Below are 20,664 nucleotides of genomic sequence, written 5' to 3'. Positions count from 1 at the left end.
GTTTTTTAAAGCAATAAAAGGATATTTTAAGAACGAGAATTTTTAAATTAAGAAAATTGAAACCAGCAATGAATTCAAATTTTATAACTTTAATTTAATTTCGGATATTAATACTCTAATAAATATTAATAACTCTAATAAAGAAATAGGTATACTTTAAAGGGGAATCTTTCAAATAAGAATATAGTTGATTTAAAAAATGACGAGTAGAAAATATTTAAGTTAATATAATATAAAAGACGAATTAACGAAATTTTATGGTACAGTAAAACCACAAATGCCTATTACCTTGCAGTTGCTTCTAAACAATAAAATTATTGTTGACTCCATTGTTTTGGAGCAACTTCAAGTACAAGGCAATTGTAGGTTTACTGTAATTTACAAATAGTACAAATAACAATAGTTTTATTGTCAACTTTTAGTGTGGTTATTTATTGTTTATTTATTATTGTAGTTTACTTTTATTGTAGTTTTACTTATTTATTTTTATTGTTAACGTTTTTGTCCGTTAACCTTCCCTAAGAATAAATAGGACACTCTTTCGAATTAGTAGATGTCTACAAATTAAAATGTGCAGATTCGTTTACCAATTCAATAATTAATTACTTAAATTAAGTAGGAATCACATAGTAATTTCTTTATGCAATATTAGGTAAAAAAGGGGATTCAGTTTTAAAAAAAGGGAAATTTTTAAATTAAGTAAAAATTATTGTATTTAAGAGCATAACATTTATTTTAAAGATTTTTTTTACTTTTTCTTTTAATTTCAGCTTTTTTAAATGAAATTATTTTTTTTTGTTAAACTTTTTATGTTACTTATTTATATTTTTTATCTTTTTCAGTACATTGTAACTTTCTTTAATATTTTTTACAAACCTACTTTTATTTTAAAATTACATGAATTTTACGATGTGCGATGTAAATTTCAGAAAAAAATTAGTAAAATTAACTTGGGACTTGGAAAAATTTTCTTCAAAAATAGTAAAATTTAATATTAAAAATTGTTATTTCCAAAATAACTTTTACTATTTTCAAAGACAATTTTTTTAAAAAAATTTAAAAAATTCATTTCAAAAGCAGTAAAATTTACTCAAAAAATAAGAATATTTAATAGCTAATTGTAATGTTCGAGGAAAATTTGAATAATTTTTATAAATCAATTTAACATTATAAATAGTAAATTTTGCTATTGAAAATCGTTATTTCCAGAGTAAATTTTATAATGTCCGTAGTAAATTTTATTGAAAATTAGTAAAATATACTTTGAATCTAGTAAAATTTATTCTGAAATTAATACAATTTGTCAAAAATTCCAAACAATTTGGATTTTTCTTGGAAGTAAAAGTAATTTTATATTTGTTACCTGTATTAAAAATTTTGTAAGTTAAAGACTGAGAATTATTAGTTAAAAAGACCTATTATTTTAAAGACTAATAGGTATAAAAAGATTTTTAACTTCTGAGCTTTAAAAATTAATAATTAATTAATAAATAATTCAAGCATATTTTTGCACTAATCAATTGATCAGGTAAATAAGTTATTATTAAATTATTAATTTAATTATTTTATTTGTTTAATTATTATTCATCATTATTATTAAACATTTACTTTAATTGATTAATATTAATTTACATATATTATAAATTATTAAAGTATTCATTGATTATTATTATTCATAATTTAAGAGAAGTTATCGCGAAGTTATTATTATTATTATTATTATATATTATTAAAATTAATGTTGTGTTTTAAGAAAACGTAAAGAGGTAAAATAAGAAAATTTTCAGTTGATGTTCAGATAAACGAGGTTCGACTGTAGAACACTAATTACATTGATAAATGCTTTCAAAAATTTGTGAACAACATAGTGACCAAAAGATATAAAAAATATTTTATAGTAATAAATATATATTTATATAGATGCTCTGGATCTCCAGATATTATGACACAAACATAACGAAACTATAGTTCGTTTCAGTGCCGGCTTTTGAGGTAAAATGCGGTCTCACGGGGCATCTTATTACGTTAAAAGACGCCAGAATTTTCAATAGCTGTGAGAAAACATTTTTTCTCTATTTTTAAGGTCGGTTGTCATTGTAATTTTCGCACACATCGCAAAAGCGTCTAAAGTCGATATTTCCTTATTTCCCTACCTACCCCTGCAACTATCTCTAAACGCAAAATTTCTCACACAGTCAGACTTATAAAAAAGTTACCCCCCCCCATTCCTGAAAATTCATAAATTTTATTAAAAAATTCTTGTTTATTATTTAATACATTCACTCCACGATCCTCTCTCATACCGCCAAGGTGCAAACAGCCTACACTAGGGATAAAGGGGCACGTTAGGCTCACCCATACGTCCCGGGACGCATCCGTCACCTTAGCTCAAAAACACTCAAAAAAAGAAAAACAAAATTCCTGAAAATAAAAAACTTTATTATATTTTCCAATGCCATTTTCCAAAAATTTAACTTTTAACTAATAATTGAATAAAAAATTAAGTAATTTGATAAAACGTTACTTAATTGAATATAACATTAAATAATTAAATAAACCTTTAAAAAATTTAACAATAATATAATATACTGAACTAGAAAAATTTATACTGCAAAAAATTTTGAAATTAATAAAATAGTTTTTAAGAATATGTCCCTAAAGTTCTAAATTTTCGAATGAACAAAATTTGTTTATTTTCAATGCAGTCAGTACTTTTTGAAAATATTTATAATAGAAAAATATTTTCTCGATTTGAACGTTAAGAAATTGAATTTACCTTCTTAAGATATAAAAGTACAAATTAAAAACTACTACAGTTCTGCTTTTAATTAATACTAATCATAAATGACCAAAAGTTACTTTGAATAATATGAAAAATGGCAAAACATTGAACATTAAACAATTGAAATGATATATACATGCAAACAATAAAAATCATTGATAAAAATATTAATTTTCATAGTCTTAATAAAATATACTAAAAATTAATATATTATACCAATGGTGTCACTATGTTGTTCTTCTTCCTTCCCTGTTTTGAAATATTTGCCATTAATTTCAAATCATGTGGTATATTTCTTTTATAAGAAAATAAAACAAAATAATAATTGAAAAATTTAATCAATTAAGTCAATTTTTAATTTTGCAAAAAGTTAATTATTAAATAAATTAATAATTAATTTTGAATTAATTATTTTTGGCAAAGCGACTCAAGCACTCGGGAAAACAGGGAAGGGGTTACTTAAAAACTTTTAATAAACAGTACCAGACTTTAAAAAACCTTTTTTAATGGCGATTTCCACATTGGACGTTGGACATTATGTCAATTTGCACTTCAAAAATTGAGAAACTGGAGGGGAATTACTTCTGAAGAACGCTACTCTGATCCACAACTTTATATTCTTCATGGTTTTCTGAACCCTTCCTTCTTTGGGAATTACCTGAAAATGTATAGAAATTATTCATGAAATTACATAATTAAAGTATAAAGTTCATTATCTGAAAGTATGTACTTCAGGAAAATAAATAAATAAAGAATATTTTAAAAATAAGCAAAAAGTGTTAACTTTTCCATATAATAAATATCAATGAAATTGACTGAATCACAGCTAGATAGTAATTATTATTTTTTAAGTTTGAAAATATATAGGAAATAAATACAAAAAACATTAAAGAACTTCAGCAGAAGTATTAATCGTTCCAAAATAAATATCAACAAAATTTACTAAGTAGCAATTAGTAAATTATTATTTCTTTAGGTTTGAAAATAAGTTTACTTGTTTTAAAAACAATAAATTATGGTAAAAAAAGTAATAAATTTATTCTGAAGATAAAAAAAATTCTTACCAAACTTTCCTCACAGAGTTGATTGAACTCTGGAAATTTTTGCAAATTTTTAATTATAGACATCCTTCCAGAGAACTTTGAAAAGGGAAATAGCTGAAAAATAAAAAGTTTTATCTGTTAGTTCAAAAAAATATAAAAATGTAATTAATTGTTCATTTTAAAAGTCTTTATTAAAAACAACTTTATTGCAAAAAAGAACAAGAAGATATTAAATACAAAAAATTTTTCAATAATATACGAGAACTGTTATTTCACCTGCTGTACACACAATTCTGCGTATAAAACTGAAATGGAGACAATTTAAAACGCTAATTGTTGTCAAATTAAAAAAATAATCGAGCATCGATATTTATATGAATAGTAAACAGAAAATAAGTGGAAAAAGTTGAAAACAATTAACAAAAACGTACATAAATATTCAAACAACATTTTCAAATTTTCAGTCATGCGCAGTTGACGAAAAAAAAATTAATAAATAAAAACTAAATTTCACAAAACAATTTGTCGACTATAATAAAACTAAAAATTGATGAAGAAAAAATACTCTACCTCAGAAACATTGAATAAATTAACAACATTTTACGTCGATAATAATAAATCTTCGAAAACGATGTGGAAAACAATAACACAACAATAGCCGATCTTTTATACAGCATCATTGGTAATTTAGATAATTTCTACTTGAAATATTTATAAATACTACGTAATGACTTTATTCTGAATATTTTGTGCAATTATTTTTAATTTTTAACTTGTTTTTCACAATATTTATGCTTTTTTGTCAAGTTAGTCGACCGACATGAATGTGTCCACTCTTCAACAGGGTGTGGAAGCTAAATGTAACGTTTATCGTCGCACTCAGCGTTGGGTCGCTACGTTTATGGCACATTAAGGGTGGAGTCCCATGGCACCGTTTTGCGTTGCGTTTTGTAACTAGGCCATGAGTGCAAGTACAGCGAACGTATATTTCCATCTCTCTCATTCACATGGACTAGTTACAAAACGCAACGCAAAACGCTGCCATTAGTCAAATAAAGGTCGTTCACACTACTCAATTGAGAGAATGTGTCGCAAATCAGATGTTTAACACCTCTGCGCATCACTAGCGACAACTATGTTTATTTTACGCAACTATAATGATTTTTGACATTACATTACTGTTTATTATTATTTAATAAAAACATTGTAATTAATTGAATAAATAGTGCCTAAGGATCATTCATACAGATTTAAATATATAAATAACATTTAACAAAGATTTAAAACTGTAAAACTAATCTTTTCCTTTTAACCAATGAAACAGAAAGAGACAGAATGTCCCACACTCTCTATCTCACTCTTTAAATACCTACTTTCATTCTTACTCTACACGACTCCTTTCTATGTTCAAAGTAATCAATGAACGAACAACGTGGTCCACGTCGTCTACGTGGACCGGGGTTATGTAGCTTTCTGTTTTCCAAATAATTTATCCGTCATCAGTTGACAGAAATCTTTACTCCCGGCAGAAAGCTAGCAAAGTTGTTAGCATTTTTTATTTTATTAACAAATTAACATTAGTGACTTAAAAGTTTAATTATTATTAGTCATGAAGTCATTTTTAGTTCTGTTTTTCACTCTTTACACTGTTTCAGTAGTATTTGCTGAAACTTGTCAAAAACCAGAGGTTGTTGCCTCAGCTTATGTTACAGAAGATGCTACAGTTTTGACTAAAGTCGCATTTACGACACAATTCACATTAAAATGCAGTAATGGAGTTAAAGGAATTTCCCTTTACGCCGAAGTTAATGGCAAGGCATTGCCAGCTGTAAAATTGAGTGCAGATAATAAATATCAGGTACATATGTTTCTATTACAATTCTATTTTCCCTAACGATTTTCTAAATTAAATAATTCGATATGTTAAATAAATTTATAATAGACAAAAAATTCGGAATCATTAAAATTAAAAAATGGAAAAATTTTAACATCAATCTTTTTAACTTAAACCTCATTATAAAATAAAGGAAAGGTGAATGAAAAATGCTTCTAAACAAACTAGAAAATCTATTAATAATTAAGAATAGTTTTAAATTAATCTTTTGGGAATTAACTAACTCTGCAACTGAAATTTCAGGTATCCTGGACGGAAGACATTAAGAAAGTTCACTCAGGAGATTACGATGTCAAATTGTACGACGAGGAAGGCTACTCGGCTATTCGTAAAGCTTACAGAAATGCAGAAGATCCAAGCAGTGTAAAACCATTGGCAGTAGTTGTTGTCAACAATCCAGGAGTTTACCAAGGACCCTGGATAAATTCCGAATTACTTGCTGTCATTTTAGCAGCTCTCGTTTCGTACGCAGCATTTTCCGCAAAATCTAAACTTCTAGCGTAAAAATTATTTTTTGTTTAAGTAATTTATAAAAACTGTAATATAAGTTTCTTTTTTAAAAATAAATTTACGTCTTTTTGTGAAAAAAAAATGTTGAAAATTCAATGCAGTTTCCAATTTAGAAAAAAATCAGGTCAAGTTTTAATTGAAGAAACAAAAAATTCTGAGTTGCCAAAAATATTTAATTGTTTTTCCATGGGAACTAAGATTTTAAAAATTTCTAATTCAAACCTTTTCAAATTCAATAACTGATAATAATTGAAGGTGACCAAGTGGTAAAACCATTACTGTAACTTCTTCAAAATTATTTTCATCACTTCAATTCAATTATTATTCCAAAGTAAATGAAATCAAAAAAAGTAAAAAAAAAAAAGTTTCACTTTAGACTCATTTTTTGGATATTTTGTCCTGGTCAAAAAGTCCAAAGAAATTAAAAATCCAATGATTGTTTCCAATTAAAATTGAATTCTTGTAAAGAATTTTATCAACAAATTTTTAAATGATAATAATTTAATTGTTTCGACTAATTTTAATCACATTTTCCAAGGAATTCGAATAAAAATTGTATTAAAAATAATTTAAATTCTGCAATGAGTTTTATTATTTATGAAAATAATTTAATTATTGCGAAGAATTTTATAAAAAAGTTTCAAACAATTGATTTTTTTCGAAGAAATTTATGCCAATTCTATTTTTAATAATAGAATTCCCTTGAAATTTTCATTATTTTAGAAAATAATTAAATATTCGTGTAGAACTTTGTCAAAATTATTTTTAAATAATTAAATATTTCTGGGAAATTTTATTAAAATATTTAATAGATATACAAATTATTGAATTAAGAAAAATATTTTAAAATAATTGAATTAAGTCATGAATTGAATCTTGTCATGAATATTGTTATTTATGAAAATAATTTACTTTCTCCGAATGTTTTTATTATTTATGAATATAATTAAATCCCTGTAAAGAATTTTAGAATTTATGAAAATAATTGAATTACTGCGAAGAATTTAATGCCAAATTTTAAAACATTTGACTTTTTCGGAAAGATTTATGCCAATTCTATTTTAAATAATTGAATTCCTGTGAAACTGTTATCTTTTTGGAAAATAATTGAATTCTTGTGAGGAATTTGGTTATTTATGAAAATAATTGGATTTTACCATGAATTTTATAAAATTTCCTGAATATAATTGAATTTCGGCGAAGAATTTTGCTATTTATAAAGATAATTAAAATTTTTATGAGAATTTTTTTTCTTTAAATGATTTATAAGTAATAACTTTATGGCAGTTCTTCAATTTAATTAAGTTATTTAAAATAAAATATTGTCAGAAATAGTTTATGAAGCAAACAAAAAGATATAAAATTCAGAATTTTCTTCTAAATTCTAAACATTTAACTTTTTCCCTGACTTTTCCGTGAATTATCTGATTTTCCTGACCTGTGGCAACCCTGAAATTGTAATAAAATTGTAACCTTTCTAGAATCAATTTTAATCAACCAATTGAAATAAATATCCAATAAAAATTGATTTAAAATTAAGAAAGAAACCTAATTAAAGAAAACATGAAAAAACTATAATAATTTTAGAAATTAAACTAGTTTGCAGAAGAGTGAGAACAAAACTATTTAGATATATTTATAAAAAATATAACATATATTTTTTTAATATATTTCCGATGGTGGAGAATTGCCGAACAAAAATTTCCACGACGAGGGATATTTAATAGCTAATGAATTGTCGTCATTATTAGAAAGAATTAACAACCATTGATTTAAATAATTCAGCAAATCAATTGCATCGGGTATGTTATCACCTTCGGAACAAAATTTCAGTAGGACAGCACAAGGAATTTCATCTTTCTCTAAAGCTTGAAAAATACATTTTGCAAAGCCACCGCCAGGAATTTGTAGAACGCCTTCAGTATCGACGTAATCAACAACTTTCGGTTCTAATTGGATCCAATTTAAATTGTTGAATTCAGTTGTATTCTCAGCAGGTAAATTTGTTGATGCAATGTAACGCAATCGAACTGTTTTCAATTGAACATCTCTAATCTCGTGACTATAACTACTTGTCAAAAGGACAACCTGTAAACAATTGATAGTAAGCAAATTTTTTCTCAACGAGATAAAAATTTTAATTAAAAAGTGCTTGTGTTTGCCATTTCTCTTCAATATTTTAAATCTATACAAATTTCAGCAGATGAAAGAAGAAAATAAATATTTTTATCAAGCTTTTTGAGTCGTTTTTGAAGAAATTGAAATTTTGTTATTACTGCAATGTATAGAAATATAATCATTTGTACAAAATGTACAAAATCATTTAATGGTCGTTTTTGTTTACAACTTAAAAGACCAAAGTCGCATTTGATGTACATAACCTCAAATGGATTGAATATAATTAAACAATTGTTATTTATTCACAGTTTTTTGTATGTTTAAAACATGAAAGCTACATAACCTCAAATTTATCAAACAAACATGCAATTAAATATTTCATGACTGTAAAATACAATAAACATACTTACAATAAAAAATAAATAAAATTTACCTTTGATATTTGATGGTACTTAATAAAATTCTTTAATTCATTGTAAAACTGGGATAATTTTCGAATGACAGGTGATCGAATTTGTAATACGACTACTTTCTTGTCAGAGCTGTGATATAAATCAGCAGAGGTGCAAATTTCTTGAGAATTTTCATCGTACGGATCAGTGCCTACTACCGGAATAAAGGAAGAATTCGAAAAGAGGCCAATTCTTCGTAATTGCAAACTAGAAATTATTAAATCAACTGTTAATTGACCAACATTTCCAACGGCCACTGCCGGAAGAATTAGAGTATGATTCTTCAAATCCACTTCTTCTTTGAAAGTTATCATCTTTCGGTTCTATTTAAATAATAAGTAAACACTGATAACTTCTTTACTTTACAGGTAAATAGATTTAAACAATTTCGACAATGACTTTACAGTGCGGTTGTTTTTATTTTTATGATTTGCAAAATGACAAGCAGGGCTGAGTAGTTACGGAAAATTGCAAGGTGCGGTAGCCATGTGAATCGCAAAAAGAAAAATTATCCAATATTAACCAATCAGAAAGCAGAATTCCATTAATGTGATACTTAATGTTTACTTTTTCGAATTATTAAGTTTCTCATCTAGTTCAATATTTTCAGTTTTCAAATCTCAAAATCAAATCTGTCGATGACAAACGAGAATCAAAAGGATCAAAAGTTTTTCACGTTTTTCAACAGTAAATTATAATTTATATAAAATTTTAATATTCACACCTGAAAAATGTATGAATTTGTGAAAGAAACCGATAAAGTATTAATTTTCACCAGCAATTCATCATATTTTCAAGATATTGAAGACGAAATTAAAAAATCAGAAGGAAAGAAACCAGAAGTTTTACATGAAGATCTCGAAGTATTATTAAAAACAAATCCAACTTTATCATCAATAGACATAATTCTCGTCGCATTTGAACAATCGTTTTCCTCCAATAATGCGGTACTAAAAAAATTATTACAATTTCTAAAGCCGAATGGGAGAATTATTTTCCGTGGATCTGTTGAGCAATTAGAAAAGTTGGAAGAAAGTTTTGTTTCAAGACTGAAATTAAATGGATTTCTTTTTGAATTGTCAAAAACTGTATTAAGAAAAAAATCAGTTGATGAAGAGGAAATAATTTTCCGTGAAATTTATGCAAAGAAACCGTCCTACGAGGCTGGTTCCAGTGTGGCACTTTCATTTGCCAAAGAACCTGTTAGTATGTGGAAATTAGATGAAGATGATGATAACGATAATGATGATAATTTAATTGACGAAAGCGATCTCTTGGACGAAAGTGAAAAAGCAAAACCAACGGAATCATCGTTAAGAGTTTGTAGTACAACTGGAAAACGTAAGGCATGCAAAGATTGTACCTGTGGTCTTAGTGAGGAATTAAATGGCAAAACTGATGAGGAGCAGGGTGTTAAGTCTTCATGTGGAAATTGTTACCTTGGTGATGCTTTTCGATGTGCCAGTTGTCCTTACTTGGGAATGGCTGCCTTCAAACCAGGAGAGAAAATCATTCTCGACGATTCCCAATTAGTCAATATTTAACAATTCCTTCTAATTTTTCTGAAAAAATTATGTTACAAATTCATTAAATTGGCATTTTCAAATCATTGTAATAATTGTAGAAAATATTGAAAAAATTAATAAAAATTGTTTCGCAAATTTATAGGTTATGTTTTTTATTCTCGTCATTACAGTTTCAAAAGTTTACCTACTTTCATAATTTTTTCCTCTTTATAAATTTTCAAACAGTATATTTCAGAAAATGATAAATTTCTTATTTTTAGAATTAACGTTTTTTAAAAAAAAAAGGATAATCACATTCGCACATTGCATTGTTTTTAATTTTACATTCTGCAATTTGAAATTTAATTTAAGGTTGGGAAGTCAAGGAATCATACTTTCGTACATTATTTACGTAACAGTAATATTAAATCATATTTTTATTATCAAAATTCATTTAAAATGGATATAAAGATGAAAAAACTGTATAATAATACTTAAATTACTTATTGTGCAAAGTGGTGAGTAAATAATAATAAAAAATTATTGTATGAAAAATATTTTACACCTACCCAACCTTGGGAGTAATCTCCACTCACGTGTTGAAATTGTTTTGTTTTGATTTATTGTTGATTTTTAAAGACTAACTTGTCTTAATTGTTAATTAATAAAAGTTATTTTTAATCCAAAAGGAATTATTGATGATTGTAAATTAAGTTTTTACATTGATGAAATATAATTTTGTATTTTGTACAAATGCACTGATGCAAACAATAAGTGAAATGCATAACCTATAAATTGAACGAATTAACAATTGTGAACGATTTATTGAAATAATTTTGATTTTGTTATTATAAAGTAAGTTAATTTATGTTCTTTTTAAGAGATGGAATCATTTAAAATATTTAAATTAATTTTTACAGGTTTTAGAAATGTCTTTTCTAACAAGTCGACTTATTCACAATGTTAAACAATCACCGGCTTTAAAAAATATGAGTACAGTTTACACGAATTTTAGAATAAAAAAACGTCCAGCAACAGTACTAATTGACGATCACGAAGTAAAACTTAATAAAAAAACAGCATTTTTACGAGATGTATTGGAAAAAGATTTAAATGTGACAAAACTTATAAAATCAAAAGTTGCTTTAACATCAAATGATTGGCTAAAAGCACGCGACGAACTAATGTCAATTACATTTATTAATGAAAAAAACATTGACGCTATAGTTTCAAATATTTGTTTTTCTTTTGACAATGACAATGCCTTTAGATCCTACGTGGATTATTTAAAAACTAATAATTATGAACTTAATCTTTATATCATGGGAACATATGCATCTAATTTGGCATTTAAGGGAAATTTAACAAAAGAAGAGATGCAGGAAATTTACAATTTATATGATACATTGCGTCAAAAATATTCAATTTTAGATGGAAATACGTGTGATTGTTTTGTTAATGCACTTTGCGCAACTGACAGATGGGAAGAGTCTATTGAATTATTAGAAATGATTTATTATACAAATAAAATACCAGCCAAAACGACAAGTACTATAATCAAGACAGCATTTCAAAACAATAAGCCAGAAATTGGCTGGAAGTATCTTGAGCAATCTGCAGACAATAAGTTTTACATATTTCCAGAAGTCTATGCAAGTTATTTAGAATATTGTCTAAAAACGTTTCAAGACAAAGAATTACTTGAAAAAAATCTTCTCAAAATTTTACAATTTTGCCACGATAAAGAGACGAAATTGCATAAATTGGAATTAGATAATTATTTGACAATTTTCCAAAGTCTAGGGTATACATATTATGATACAATAATAAATGTCCAGTAAGTTTTTTTTACAGTTTATACAATATAGAAATTTCAGTATAAATTGACAATTTTTTTCTATATTTATATATGAAAAAAATATTTTATTTTTTCAGCGGAACATGTATGCATTGTTCACATAAATTGCCTTCGGCAGTGATAAACCAAGAAGAATTCAAGCAAATGTCGGGATTATTTATGAAAAATGTTGTTATCGGTGACAATGTTTATGAAAAAACAACACCTGCAGAATTTAAAAGTTTTCTACTATTTTTAAAAAATTCATTACCATATGATATTGTAATTGATGGATTAAATATCGCTTTGTCTACACCAAACAGAGAGAATAAGATGAAAGCAGAAGCGGTAAGATTTTTTTCCAGTAATTTTCTGGGTTGCTATAAGTTTTTTTTTCACTGGAATTAAGATTTTAAAAAATTTCATAATTTTCTTTGACATTCAATAATTTATAAGAATTTCTACTGTAACTTATGCAAAAATATTTTCAAGATTTAAATTTAATTATTTTCTAGAATTTTAATTGAAATTCTTCTCTTGTTCAATTATTATTTTCAATAATTTTTAAAAAAGTTTATAAAGAATTCAATTATAGGGCTCGAACTAGGTCCGTAAAGTTCGTAATTTGATTGAAGAAGAATGAAAAGTTCGTAAATTGTTCGATATAATTTGAATAATTTTAGAGAAATTGCAAATGATTGCAGAAATTCAATTATTTTCAAAAGTAATAAAATTCTTAGCAGAAATTCAATTATGTTCAAAGATTTTTTAAAAATATTCATTTATTTCAAAAAATCTATCTAAGTTCAAAATTATTTTTAGAGTAAACTAAAATATTTTTAGGGTTTGGGAAAAAGTCAAAGTTTTGTCTAAAAATCAGGAAATTCTTCCAATCTTTCATGGAATAATTTATTTTCAGAGTTATTATTTATGACCGGGAGAAATAATTCATGACCGGGAAATGACCGTGAATTTTTTTTTACAAAAAAAGTGGCCACCCTGGAATTCTAAAAATTAAATTTTTTTGCAGTACTTTTGATAAAATTTCTCTACTTTTCCCTGTTTTTCCTCATCTCTGGCAACTCTAATTTTACATTTATTTCAGTAATTTAATATTTTTCAATTATTAATGTTTATTTTTTTCCTTTAATTTTCAGATATCAAACGCTGTCCAGTATTTTGTCAATAAAGATAAAAAAGTTGTTCTTCTTGGACGAAAGCATATGCTAAGGTGGAGTAATATGAACTACATTAAACGTAATGCAAAAATATTTCTAATGGATAACAGGTAAATTAAACATAATTACTAGAATGAATATGAAATTTAAAAAACTATTTACTTTTAATAAAATATCAAATATATTATTAAGTAAATATTAAATTTGATTTTCCATAAGAAATGTTAAATTTTAGCTCACACGATGATCCACATTTAATATACGCTACTTTATACGGCGGTATGAATACTTGCTTCCTGTCAGGCGATTTAATGCGTCAACATAAAACACTATTGCCAAAGAATATGCAAAAATTATTTAAACTCTGGCAATTGTCACATCAATATTTAAAAGCACCTTATTCAACTAATATTAGTTATCCAGTCAAGTATGAAGCAATTGCACATGAAGATGAAAATGGCTGGCACGTTCCTTATTTTCTAGGCGATTCGATAATTCCAAAAGACTCGTACAATGCAACAATTAATTGGATATGTTTGAAAAAGAAAGTGTAAATAAAAAATCACAATTTATATTATTGCATATTTTTGGTATTACATTTTCTAACAATTTTGCAATGATACTATTTTTCTAAATAATTTTCTAAAAATTTAAAACAATGGGCAATTTTCTTTTTAAAACATTTTAAAAATGGTATTTCCAGACTAAAATTCTTAGAGAAAAAGTTTAAAATCAAGTTTAAAAAAGCATTTTTTTTTAAATAAAAAGAAAATATTTGTAATAGGTATTGCAAATTTTGTATTTTCATTTTATCAATGAATTGCAATTTATAAGAGATCAAAGTTCAACAAGGTAGATTAGATCCCTACAACGTGGAAATTATCAGTAGAGTAGAGTCTAAAGTTTATCAGTTTATTTTCAGTTTATTGTATAGAAATATGTAAACTTGTCAAAAAATGACATCCTTGACAGCTATTCCTCTAATATCCAGACTGTCAAATAATGTCATTCGGATCCTTGGATGCAATCCTGGACCAATGACTCTTCAGGGAACGAATACATACCTCGTTGGCAGTGGATCAAGGTAAATCATGCTTTCAACAAATCTATAACCTCACATTTAGCGAATAATAAACAATGGCCAAAACTACGAAAATTTAACAAACAAAAAATTAGAAAATCAATTGTTCTTTTTCTTTAATTTATAATTTTCAAATTATTTCTTTTTACTTCGATGTTAATGACTAATGAGTATTAATACTACTATTATTATTACTATTATTTTTTATTATTATTGTTATTATTACTACTGTTATTATAAAAATGTATTTAGTTCCTATTTTTATACTTTTCTTAAAGAATAAATTTTTTCTAATTTTCAGGCGAATTTTGATTGACACGGGTGATGTGGACACGGCGCCAAAATACGTGAAATTATTGAGTCAAGTTTTGGATGATGAAGGAGCTTCAATAGAGCACATGTTAATTACTCATTGGCATCACGATCACATTGGAGGAGTACCGGCAATTCAAAATTGTTTAAAAACAAAGAATCTAAAGTCAGTGACTGTTTGGAAATTGCCAAGATCATCGACAGACACTGCTATTACAAACGGGGAGAAATTTGAATGGAATTCATTGAATTGCGATCAAATGATAGAAGTTGAAGGCGCTAAATTACAAATAAAACCAACACCAGGTCACACAACCGATCACTATTGTCTATATATGGAACAGGAAAATATTCTCTTCAGTGGAGATTGTATTCTAGGTGAAGGTACAGCAGTTTTTGAGGATCTACACGATTACATGATATCATTGAAAGATATATTGAAATTATCACCGTCGCTGATTTATCCAGGACATGGTCCTGTTATTAACGATCCTGTGCCTCGTATTCAATATTACATTCAGCATCGTCAGCAGCGAGAGGATGAAATTCTCAAGTGCTTGCAGAATGCAACTGAACCCATTTCTGTGATGGAAATTGTACAAATTGTTTATAAGGTAAACTTCGAAATTTAAGTTTACTAGGGTTACCACAAGTCAGGGAAAAATTAGGGAAATGTCAGGAAATTTTATCAAAAGTAATGGAAAAATATCAAATTTCTGGAATTTATTACAAAAATCCTGGTTTTTGGCGTCCAAAAACATGTTTGAAAACATTAAAAAACTTGAATTCTATTCCATCTCAAGAACATTTAAATCACAATGAACTTTAAAGCAATGCTTTATTTTTCTTTATTTAAATCAATAATTAAATGTTAAATTAAATTTCTTCGAGTTTATAATTATGTATAATCATGTATAATTTACTTAGAAAAGATTTCAATTACAAATAGTTGCAATTTTCAGAACAAATTGAATTTCAAAAGGTTTTATACTAAAATTTTTTCGAATACTTTATTTCTTTTGAAAAAATTAATAATAATTACTTATTTATTTGAAAACATATTTTTAAATTTTATATAATTTTACTTAAAATTCCCAAATAAATTAAGTTTCTAAGAAATAATTTTAATTCATTTTTTTCAAAATATTTGAATTAAAAAAAAGATAATAAAGAATTATCAAATGAATTGAAATTTTGTGAAATTTAATTAAAAATAATTAAATTTTTTAAAGAATATTATTGGAGATTTTTTAAAAAATCTAATTTTCAATCAATTTCAATTTAATTAGTTATTAATAAATAAATTTTACAAAGATTTAGAAGTGAATGTAAAGAGTTTGATAAACAATTATCAAATTAATTGAAATTTTGTAAAAATAAATTGAAAATAATTAAATTTGTGAAATGATAAAAGATTTTTTAAAAAGTCTAATTTTCAATCAATTTAAACTTAATTGGTCATTAATAAATAAATTGTATAAAGATTAACTTGTATTAATTGTAATATATTTGTTAGTGTCCAAAAGGGGCAAAATTGTATCTAAAATAATTTAATTTCTAATGAATTAGAATTACAAATTTTTTTAATTAGTCAATTCTAAAAAGATTTAAACTTCAAATTTTTTCTATAAAATTAAAGTTTCAAAAAGTTTTATTTAAAATTCTGAAAAATTAGGTTTTTGAAAATTTCAATTGTTTTAAGTAAATTAAAATTAATTAATTATTTATTTAAAAAGCTATTTAAGTTTTAATTAATATTATTTGAAATTCTGAAAAGAATAGATGTCTGAGAAATTTTAATTCATTTTTTTTTAAATTATCGCAATTTTTAAAATCATTTTATTGAAAAATTATAAAATTAATTGAATTTTGTGAAATTGAATTGGAAATAAGTTAAATTTTGTTAAAGAATTATATTTGAGATTTAAAAGAAAATCGAATTTTCGAAGAATTTTAATTTAATAATTAGTAAATAATTGAATTATAAAAAAATTCATAATTGACTGTATTTATATGTTTGTTAGTGCAAAAGCAGCATTAAAGGGCCCAAATTGCATCTAAGATAATTTAATTCTGGAAAAATTGTAATTAAAAGTTTCATTAATTAGTTAACTTTAAAAGGATTTAAATATTTTTCTTAAAATTGAAGTTTCGAAAAGTTTTATTTAAAATTTTGAAAAATTAGTTTTTCAATTTTCAAAATATTTATATTCCATTGCTTAAATATAATTGAATTTTTATAAGCAAATAATTGACATTTTATAAATAATTGAAATTTTATATGAAAAATAATTGATTTCTTTTTAAAGAATATTTTTAAAATTTTCGCAAATAATCGAGGGAAAGTAGCCACAATAATTAATTTTATTTTCAAAAACAGTTGGACACACTTAAAGTTTAAAATCAAATTTTTGCTTCTAAAAATTATCATTTTTTATAATTAAACTTGCCTTGAATTTTCTTTTTATAACAGGAATCAGAGAAAAAGTTAATTTTCTGTCTGAAAATGAGGAGAAATATCAAATTTTTGCAAAAATTCGTAAAATTAGTAAAAGTAAATAAGATCTACAATTTAATAAACTCTAAATAAACTAATTAAACCAAAATTTATCCATTTTCAGACAACACCAAAAGATCTTTGGCCAGCAGCTTCAATAAACGTTAACCACCATCTTGAGAAATTAAACAAAGAAGGTAAAGTGATAGGACAGAAAAATAATTGGTTACTAAACAAACTTTGAATGGTATGTGATCTTAAATTCTAAACTAAAACTTTGTAAATAGAACTTTATATATATAATTTGTAAAATTTTATACAAATAAAAGTTGTAAATCTCACCAAAAAAAACTCTGAGTATATAATAATAGTAATTGTAATTAAAATAATATTAGTAAATAATAATTTAACAATAATCGTCGAAATTTAGTGGACAATTTTTGTTTATCTTTTCGAAACATTTATTAAAATTATTATTATCGATGATACATGTTGATGGGTTCTCGTTTTTTCCAAAAAAAAAAGTAAAACTTTGCGATTATTGATGTATAGAGCATAGATTAACAGACATAGCATTCATTTCATACCAAGAATATTTTAACAACACTAATTAAGAATATTTTTACTTCACATATGGGGGCGTGCGCGTACACTCAAGATTATGATTATTACATTGAGTAAATTTACTACTCTTTTCGTGACATAAAAAATATATATATATATATTAGATAGATGCACCAATTATATTCAGCGTCTTATATAAAATATAATTTTTTTTTTTTTTAATTTTTTCTCCATTCTTTTTTGTTTCAATTTAAATGACGCTGACTATTTTTCTTTTGTATAAGCGTCTGAAATAGAAAGTAATTTTCATAATGAAAATACTTGTATATAGTTTATATATATATATATATATATATATGCAAAAAATGGACCTCATTAAATCTTTGATAAGCTCACTTTTATGTTAACATGAATGTTTTTTTTCTCTCTTTGGGTAGGCGTACAAAATATATTTATAATTATATATATAACTATTTATATATTTATATATTTCTGTTTTTTTTGTAATATATAATTTCATTAACCATTCTTTCACAATTACATGCAATATAATCTCTGTTATATTTCTTTGCTAATCGTTGATTACATCAACATAATCACATAGTTGGCTCAGTGCTAATTAATAACAAAATATTTCAATAATTCTTAACACAATTGAATGTAGAAACGAATATAGAAATAATTTTATTTTTATCACATTTTTACTGTATTTTTTATTTTCCAATTTCTTAAAATCTATAATAATTGTTATATTTTAATTTTCTAAATAATAATTAAACAGATATAATCGTAAAACGATTTGAAAAAGAAACAAAAATATAAATTTTTTTCACAATAAAATATATTTATCTGATTTTTTTCTAAACGAATCAGTAACTATTTTTAAATGCATTTTTAAATTAATTTTCTAAAAGAGAATAATTACTTTTTTTCGAAACGAAGAATAAAGTATTTATTTTTATTTTTTGATTATAAAGATTTCATTTTTTCGCTTTTACATCCAATCAATTTGTAAGTATCGTACGCAAATGAAAAAAAGGCACAACACTATGACTAAGCTCGTCCTGAGGACGATTATCATAATAAAATAATAAAAAACAACAAAATGATCCATTATATAAGTAATGAAATCAAGTCAAAGAAGCGTTCAATAATTCACAGAATTACTTCCTTAATCAAGATACGGTTTATCGTAAATTGGCTTCACTCAATTTTTTTTAGCTGCTCTGTACAAACTTTTCTCTCCATTGAGTGGGGTCAGTAAGGATATCAATTATTAATTTATATTAACAGTTTCTTTGACTTAAAAACTTAATATCCATAAGCGAAAAAAAACAGACATTTCGCTTCAAAAAAAAAAAAAAAAAGGCACCTTGTTGTTCTGGCACGAAGAAATTTAAATTAATTAACGTAACATTTTCAAAAATTAGTAGAAGAAAAAAAAACTGTCGCGCACTTATGCGCCCGTCTTACTTAAGAATATTACAATTCTTCACGAATAGTCAAAGTGAAATCTCGTTGGAACATTCGTCAAAAAAAAGCAAAAAAAAAAAAAAAGATGTGACGATAAATTTTATCATTTGAGAAATATAGAATGCAAACATCGTAATATAGAAATGAACGAAAATTTTTTGATTATTTTGCGAAAAAAATGTCTCTGAAATAATTATATGTTCAGAGATTCTTTTCTTTTTTTTAATGAAACAAAAGAAAAGTACTCCTTCTTCACTTCTACATCTCAACTCAAAACGCTATTATTTTACAATATCAATCTTAACATATTTATAACTAGTTTAACAGAGTTCAGAGGCCATTAATTTTCGAAAATCCTGTTTTCTTTTTGGAAATCATGTTCCCTAAATTGTAAACAAAAAAAAGAGAAATTTGGTATCGAACTCTTTTTCTTTTCGACACATATTTATGTAAAACAATTTTTTATATTGAACAATAAATTAAAATAAATAGCAATAATGCTAATGAAAATTTAGCAAAAATAATTTAATGCTTTTCAATATAATTTTTATAGTAGAAAAAATATTCGCATATGAGACATTAGATCCTATTGAGAAAATTCAATAAATTAAAAATCAAAAGTACTTCAAAACTTCTTAAAAATTGCCATTTAATTAGTTTTGTAATATTTTAGAACATCGTTTGGTTATAAAAATTTTTTTTTGTAGATATATCTAAATTTATTTTTTGCAAGAGCAAAAAAGGCCATAACAAAATATATCGATATAGCAAAAGGATTTTAAAAAGAGCAAAAAAAATTTCAAATGTTTAACTTAAACTAATTTAATATTCATAAATTAGTCATTTTAAATTGAAACTGATTTTTATAGATATTTTCATACTGATTTAAATTTGTTTTAATTCTGATTATTGCATTGAATTGAAATTTTCCACAAATAAATTCATTTTAAATTTAATGTATATAAATAAGTTTAAAAAAGTTTTTTTTAATTTTTTAAAAATTTATTCTAAAAAAAATTGAATTTAAAAAATGATCAAATTTGAGATTTAATTAAAGACGATTGCGGACCTTAAAAAAGAATCAATTAATACTTAAAAAATAAAAATTTTACTCTTTTTTTGGAAAAACATATCAATTTTCAAAAAACAAAATTTATCTTCAACATTTATTTGTTTTTAAACAAACACACTGTTTTGAAAATAAATTTATTTGTTTAAAAATACTCAACATCTTCTTTTAAATAAATAAGCATATTTTCAATTTCCCTAAAATTTTCCAAGTCCAAATGAAAGAAATACTTTCTTTTGTTTAAATATTTTTAAAAATTATTATACTGAAATGAAACATAATATAAATTAAACATTACTTGGTTAAAAATTAATTTTTTAAAATATTAAAGCAATATTTTGTAATAAAA

The 20,664-nt window shown here is 24.7% G+C and overlaps 7 protein-coding genes across 8 annotated transcripts in view; 4 read left to right on the top strand and 3 right to left on the bottom strand.

Moving 5' to 3' along the window:
• LOC122503789 overlaps nt 1–10,361 on the bottom strand; it is a 338,227-nt gene extending 327,866 nt beyond the window's left edge. Inside the window, exons 1-3 of one of the 2 annotated variants that reach the window (XM_043614481.1) lie at nt 10,239–10,361; nt 3,847–3,939; nt 3,281–3,440 (exon numbers count right to left, since the gene is read on the bottom strand). The gene's annotated coding sequence lies outside the window, so the exon portion shown is untranslated. Of the gene's footprint in view, nt 1–3,280; nt 3,441–3,846; nt 3,940–4,395; nt 4,483–10,238 lie in introns of those variants that run through there. The other variant, XM_043614482.1, reaches the window with a different exon arrangement.
• On the top strand, nt 5,247–6,311 carry LOC122503795 (translocon-associated protein subunit delta). Its single transcript, XM_043614491.1, has 2 exons — nt 5,247–5,683; nt 5,963–6,311. The coding sequence occupies exons 1-2, from the start codon at nt 5,435–5,437 to the stop codon at nt 6,221–6,223; spliced, it is 510 nt and encodes a 169-aa protein (XP_043470426.1). The 5' UTR covers nt 5,247–5,434; the 3' UTR covers nt 6,224–6,311.
• LOC122503793 (proteasome assembly chaperone 2) lies at nt 7,841–9,249 on the bottom strand. The gene is made up of 2 exons (XM_043614486.1): nt 8,781–9,249; nt 7,841–8,317 (listed from the first exon to the last, which is right to left on the bottom strand). The coding sequence occupies exons 1-2, from the start codon at nt 9,111–9,113 to the stop codon at nt 7,892–7,894; spliced, it is 759 nt and encodes a 252-aa protein (XP_043470421.1). The 5' UTR covers nt 9,114–9,249; the 3' UTR covers nt 7,841–7,891.
• LOC122503792 (anamorsin homolog) lies at nt 9,404–10,464 on the top strand. The gene has a single exon (XM_043614485.1). It carries the CDS (start codon nt 9,531–9,533, stop codon nt 10,341–10,343), a length of 813 nt encoding a protein of 270 aa, XP_043470420.1. The 5' UTR covers nt 9,404–9,530; the 3' UTR covers nt 10,344–10,464.
• Nucleotides 10,465–10,900: 436 nt separating this feature from the next.
• Nucleotides 10,901–13,903, top strand: LOC122503788 (mitochondrial ribonuclease P catalytic subunit). The gene is made up of 5 exons (XM_043614477.1): nt 10,901–11,159; nt 11,225–12,141; nt 12,240–12,489; nt 13,299–13,429; nt 13,555–13,903. The coding sequence occupies exons 2-5, from the start codon at nt 11,234–11,236 to the stop codon at nt 13,871–13,873; spliced, it is 1,608 nt and encodes a 535-aa protein (XP_043470412.1). The 5' UTR covers nt 10,901–11,159; nt 11,225–11,233; the 3' UTR covers nt 13,874–13,903.
• A 286-nt stretch (nt 13,904–14,189) lies between these two features.
• On the top strand, nt 14,190–17,560 carry LOC122503791 (beta-lactamase-like protein 2 homolog). The gene is made up of 3 exons (XM_043614484.1): nt 14,190–14,403; nt 14,702–15,326; nt 17,334–17,560. The coding sequence occupies exons 1-3, from the start codon at nt 14,276–14,278 to the stop codon at nt 17,451–17,453; spliced, it is 873 nt and encodes a 290-aa protein (XP_043470419.1). The 5' UTR covers nt 14,190–14,275; the 3' UTR covers nt 17,454–17,560.
• Nucleotides 17,561–18,649: 1,089 nt separating this feature from the next.
• The window catches only part of LOC122503783 (nuclear factor of activated T-cells 5-like), a 58,690-nt gene continuing 56,675 nt past the window's right edge, over nt 18,650–20,664 (bottom strand). Inside the window, exon 9 of the mRNA XM_043614467.1 lies at nt 18,650–19,629. The gene's annotated coding sequence lies outside the window, so the exon portion shown is untranslated. The remainder of the gene's footprint in view (nt 19,630–20,664) is intronic.

The sequence above is a fragment of the Leptopilina heterotoma genome, unplaced genomic scaffold, assembly GCF_015476425.1.
Source record: "Leptopilina heterotoma isolate Lh14 unplaced genomic scaffold, ASM1547642v1 Lhet_27, whole genome shotgun sequence".
In the NCBI taxonomy this organism is placed as follows: Eukaryota; Metazoa; Arthropoda; class Insecta; order Hymenoptera; family Figitidae; genus Leptopilina; species Leptopilina heterotoma.
Note: the sequence above shows the minus strand (reverse complement) of the source record. Positions and strands in the feature narration are given on the sequence as shown.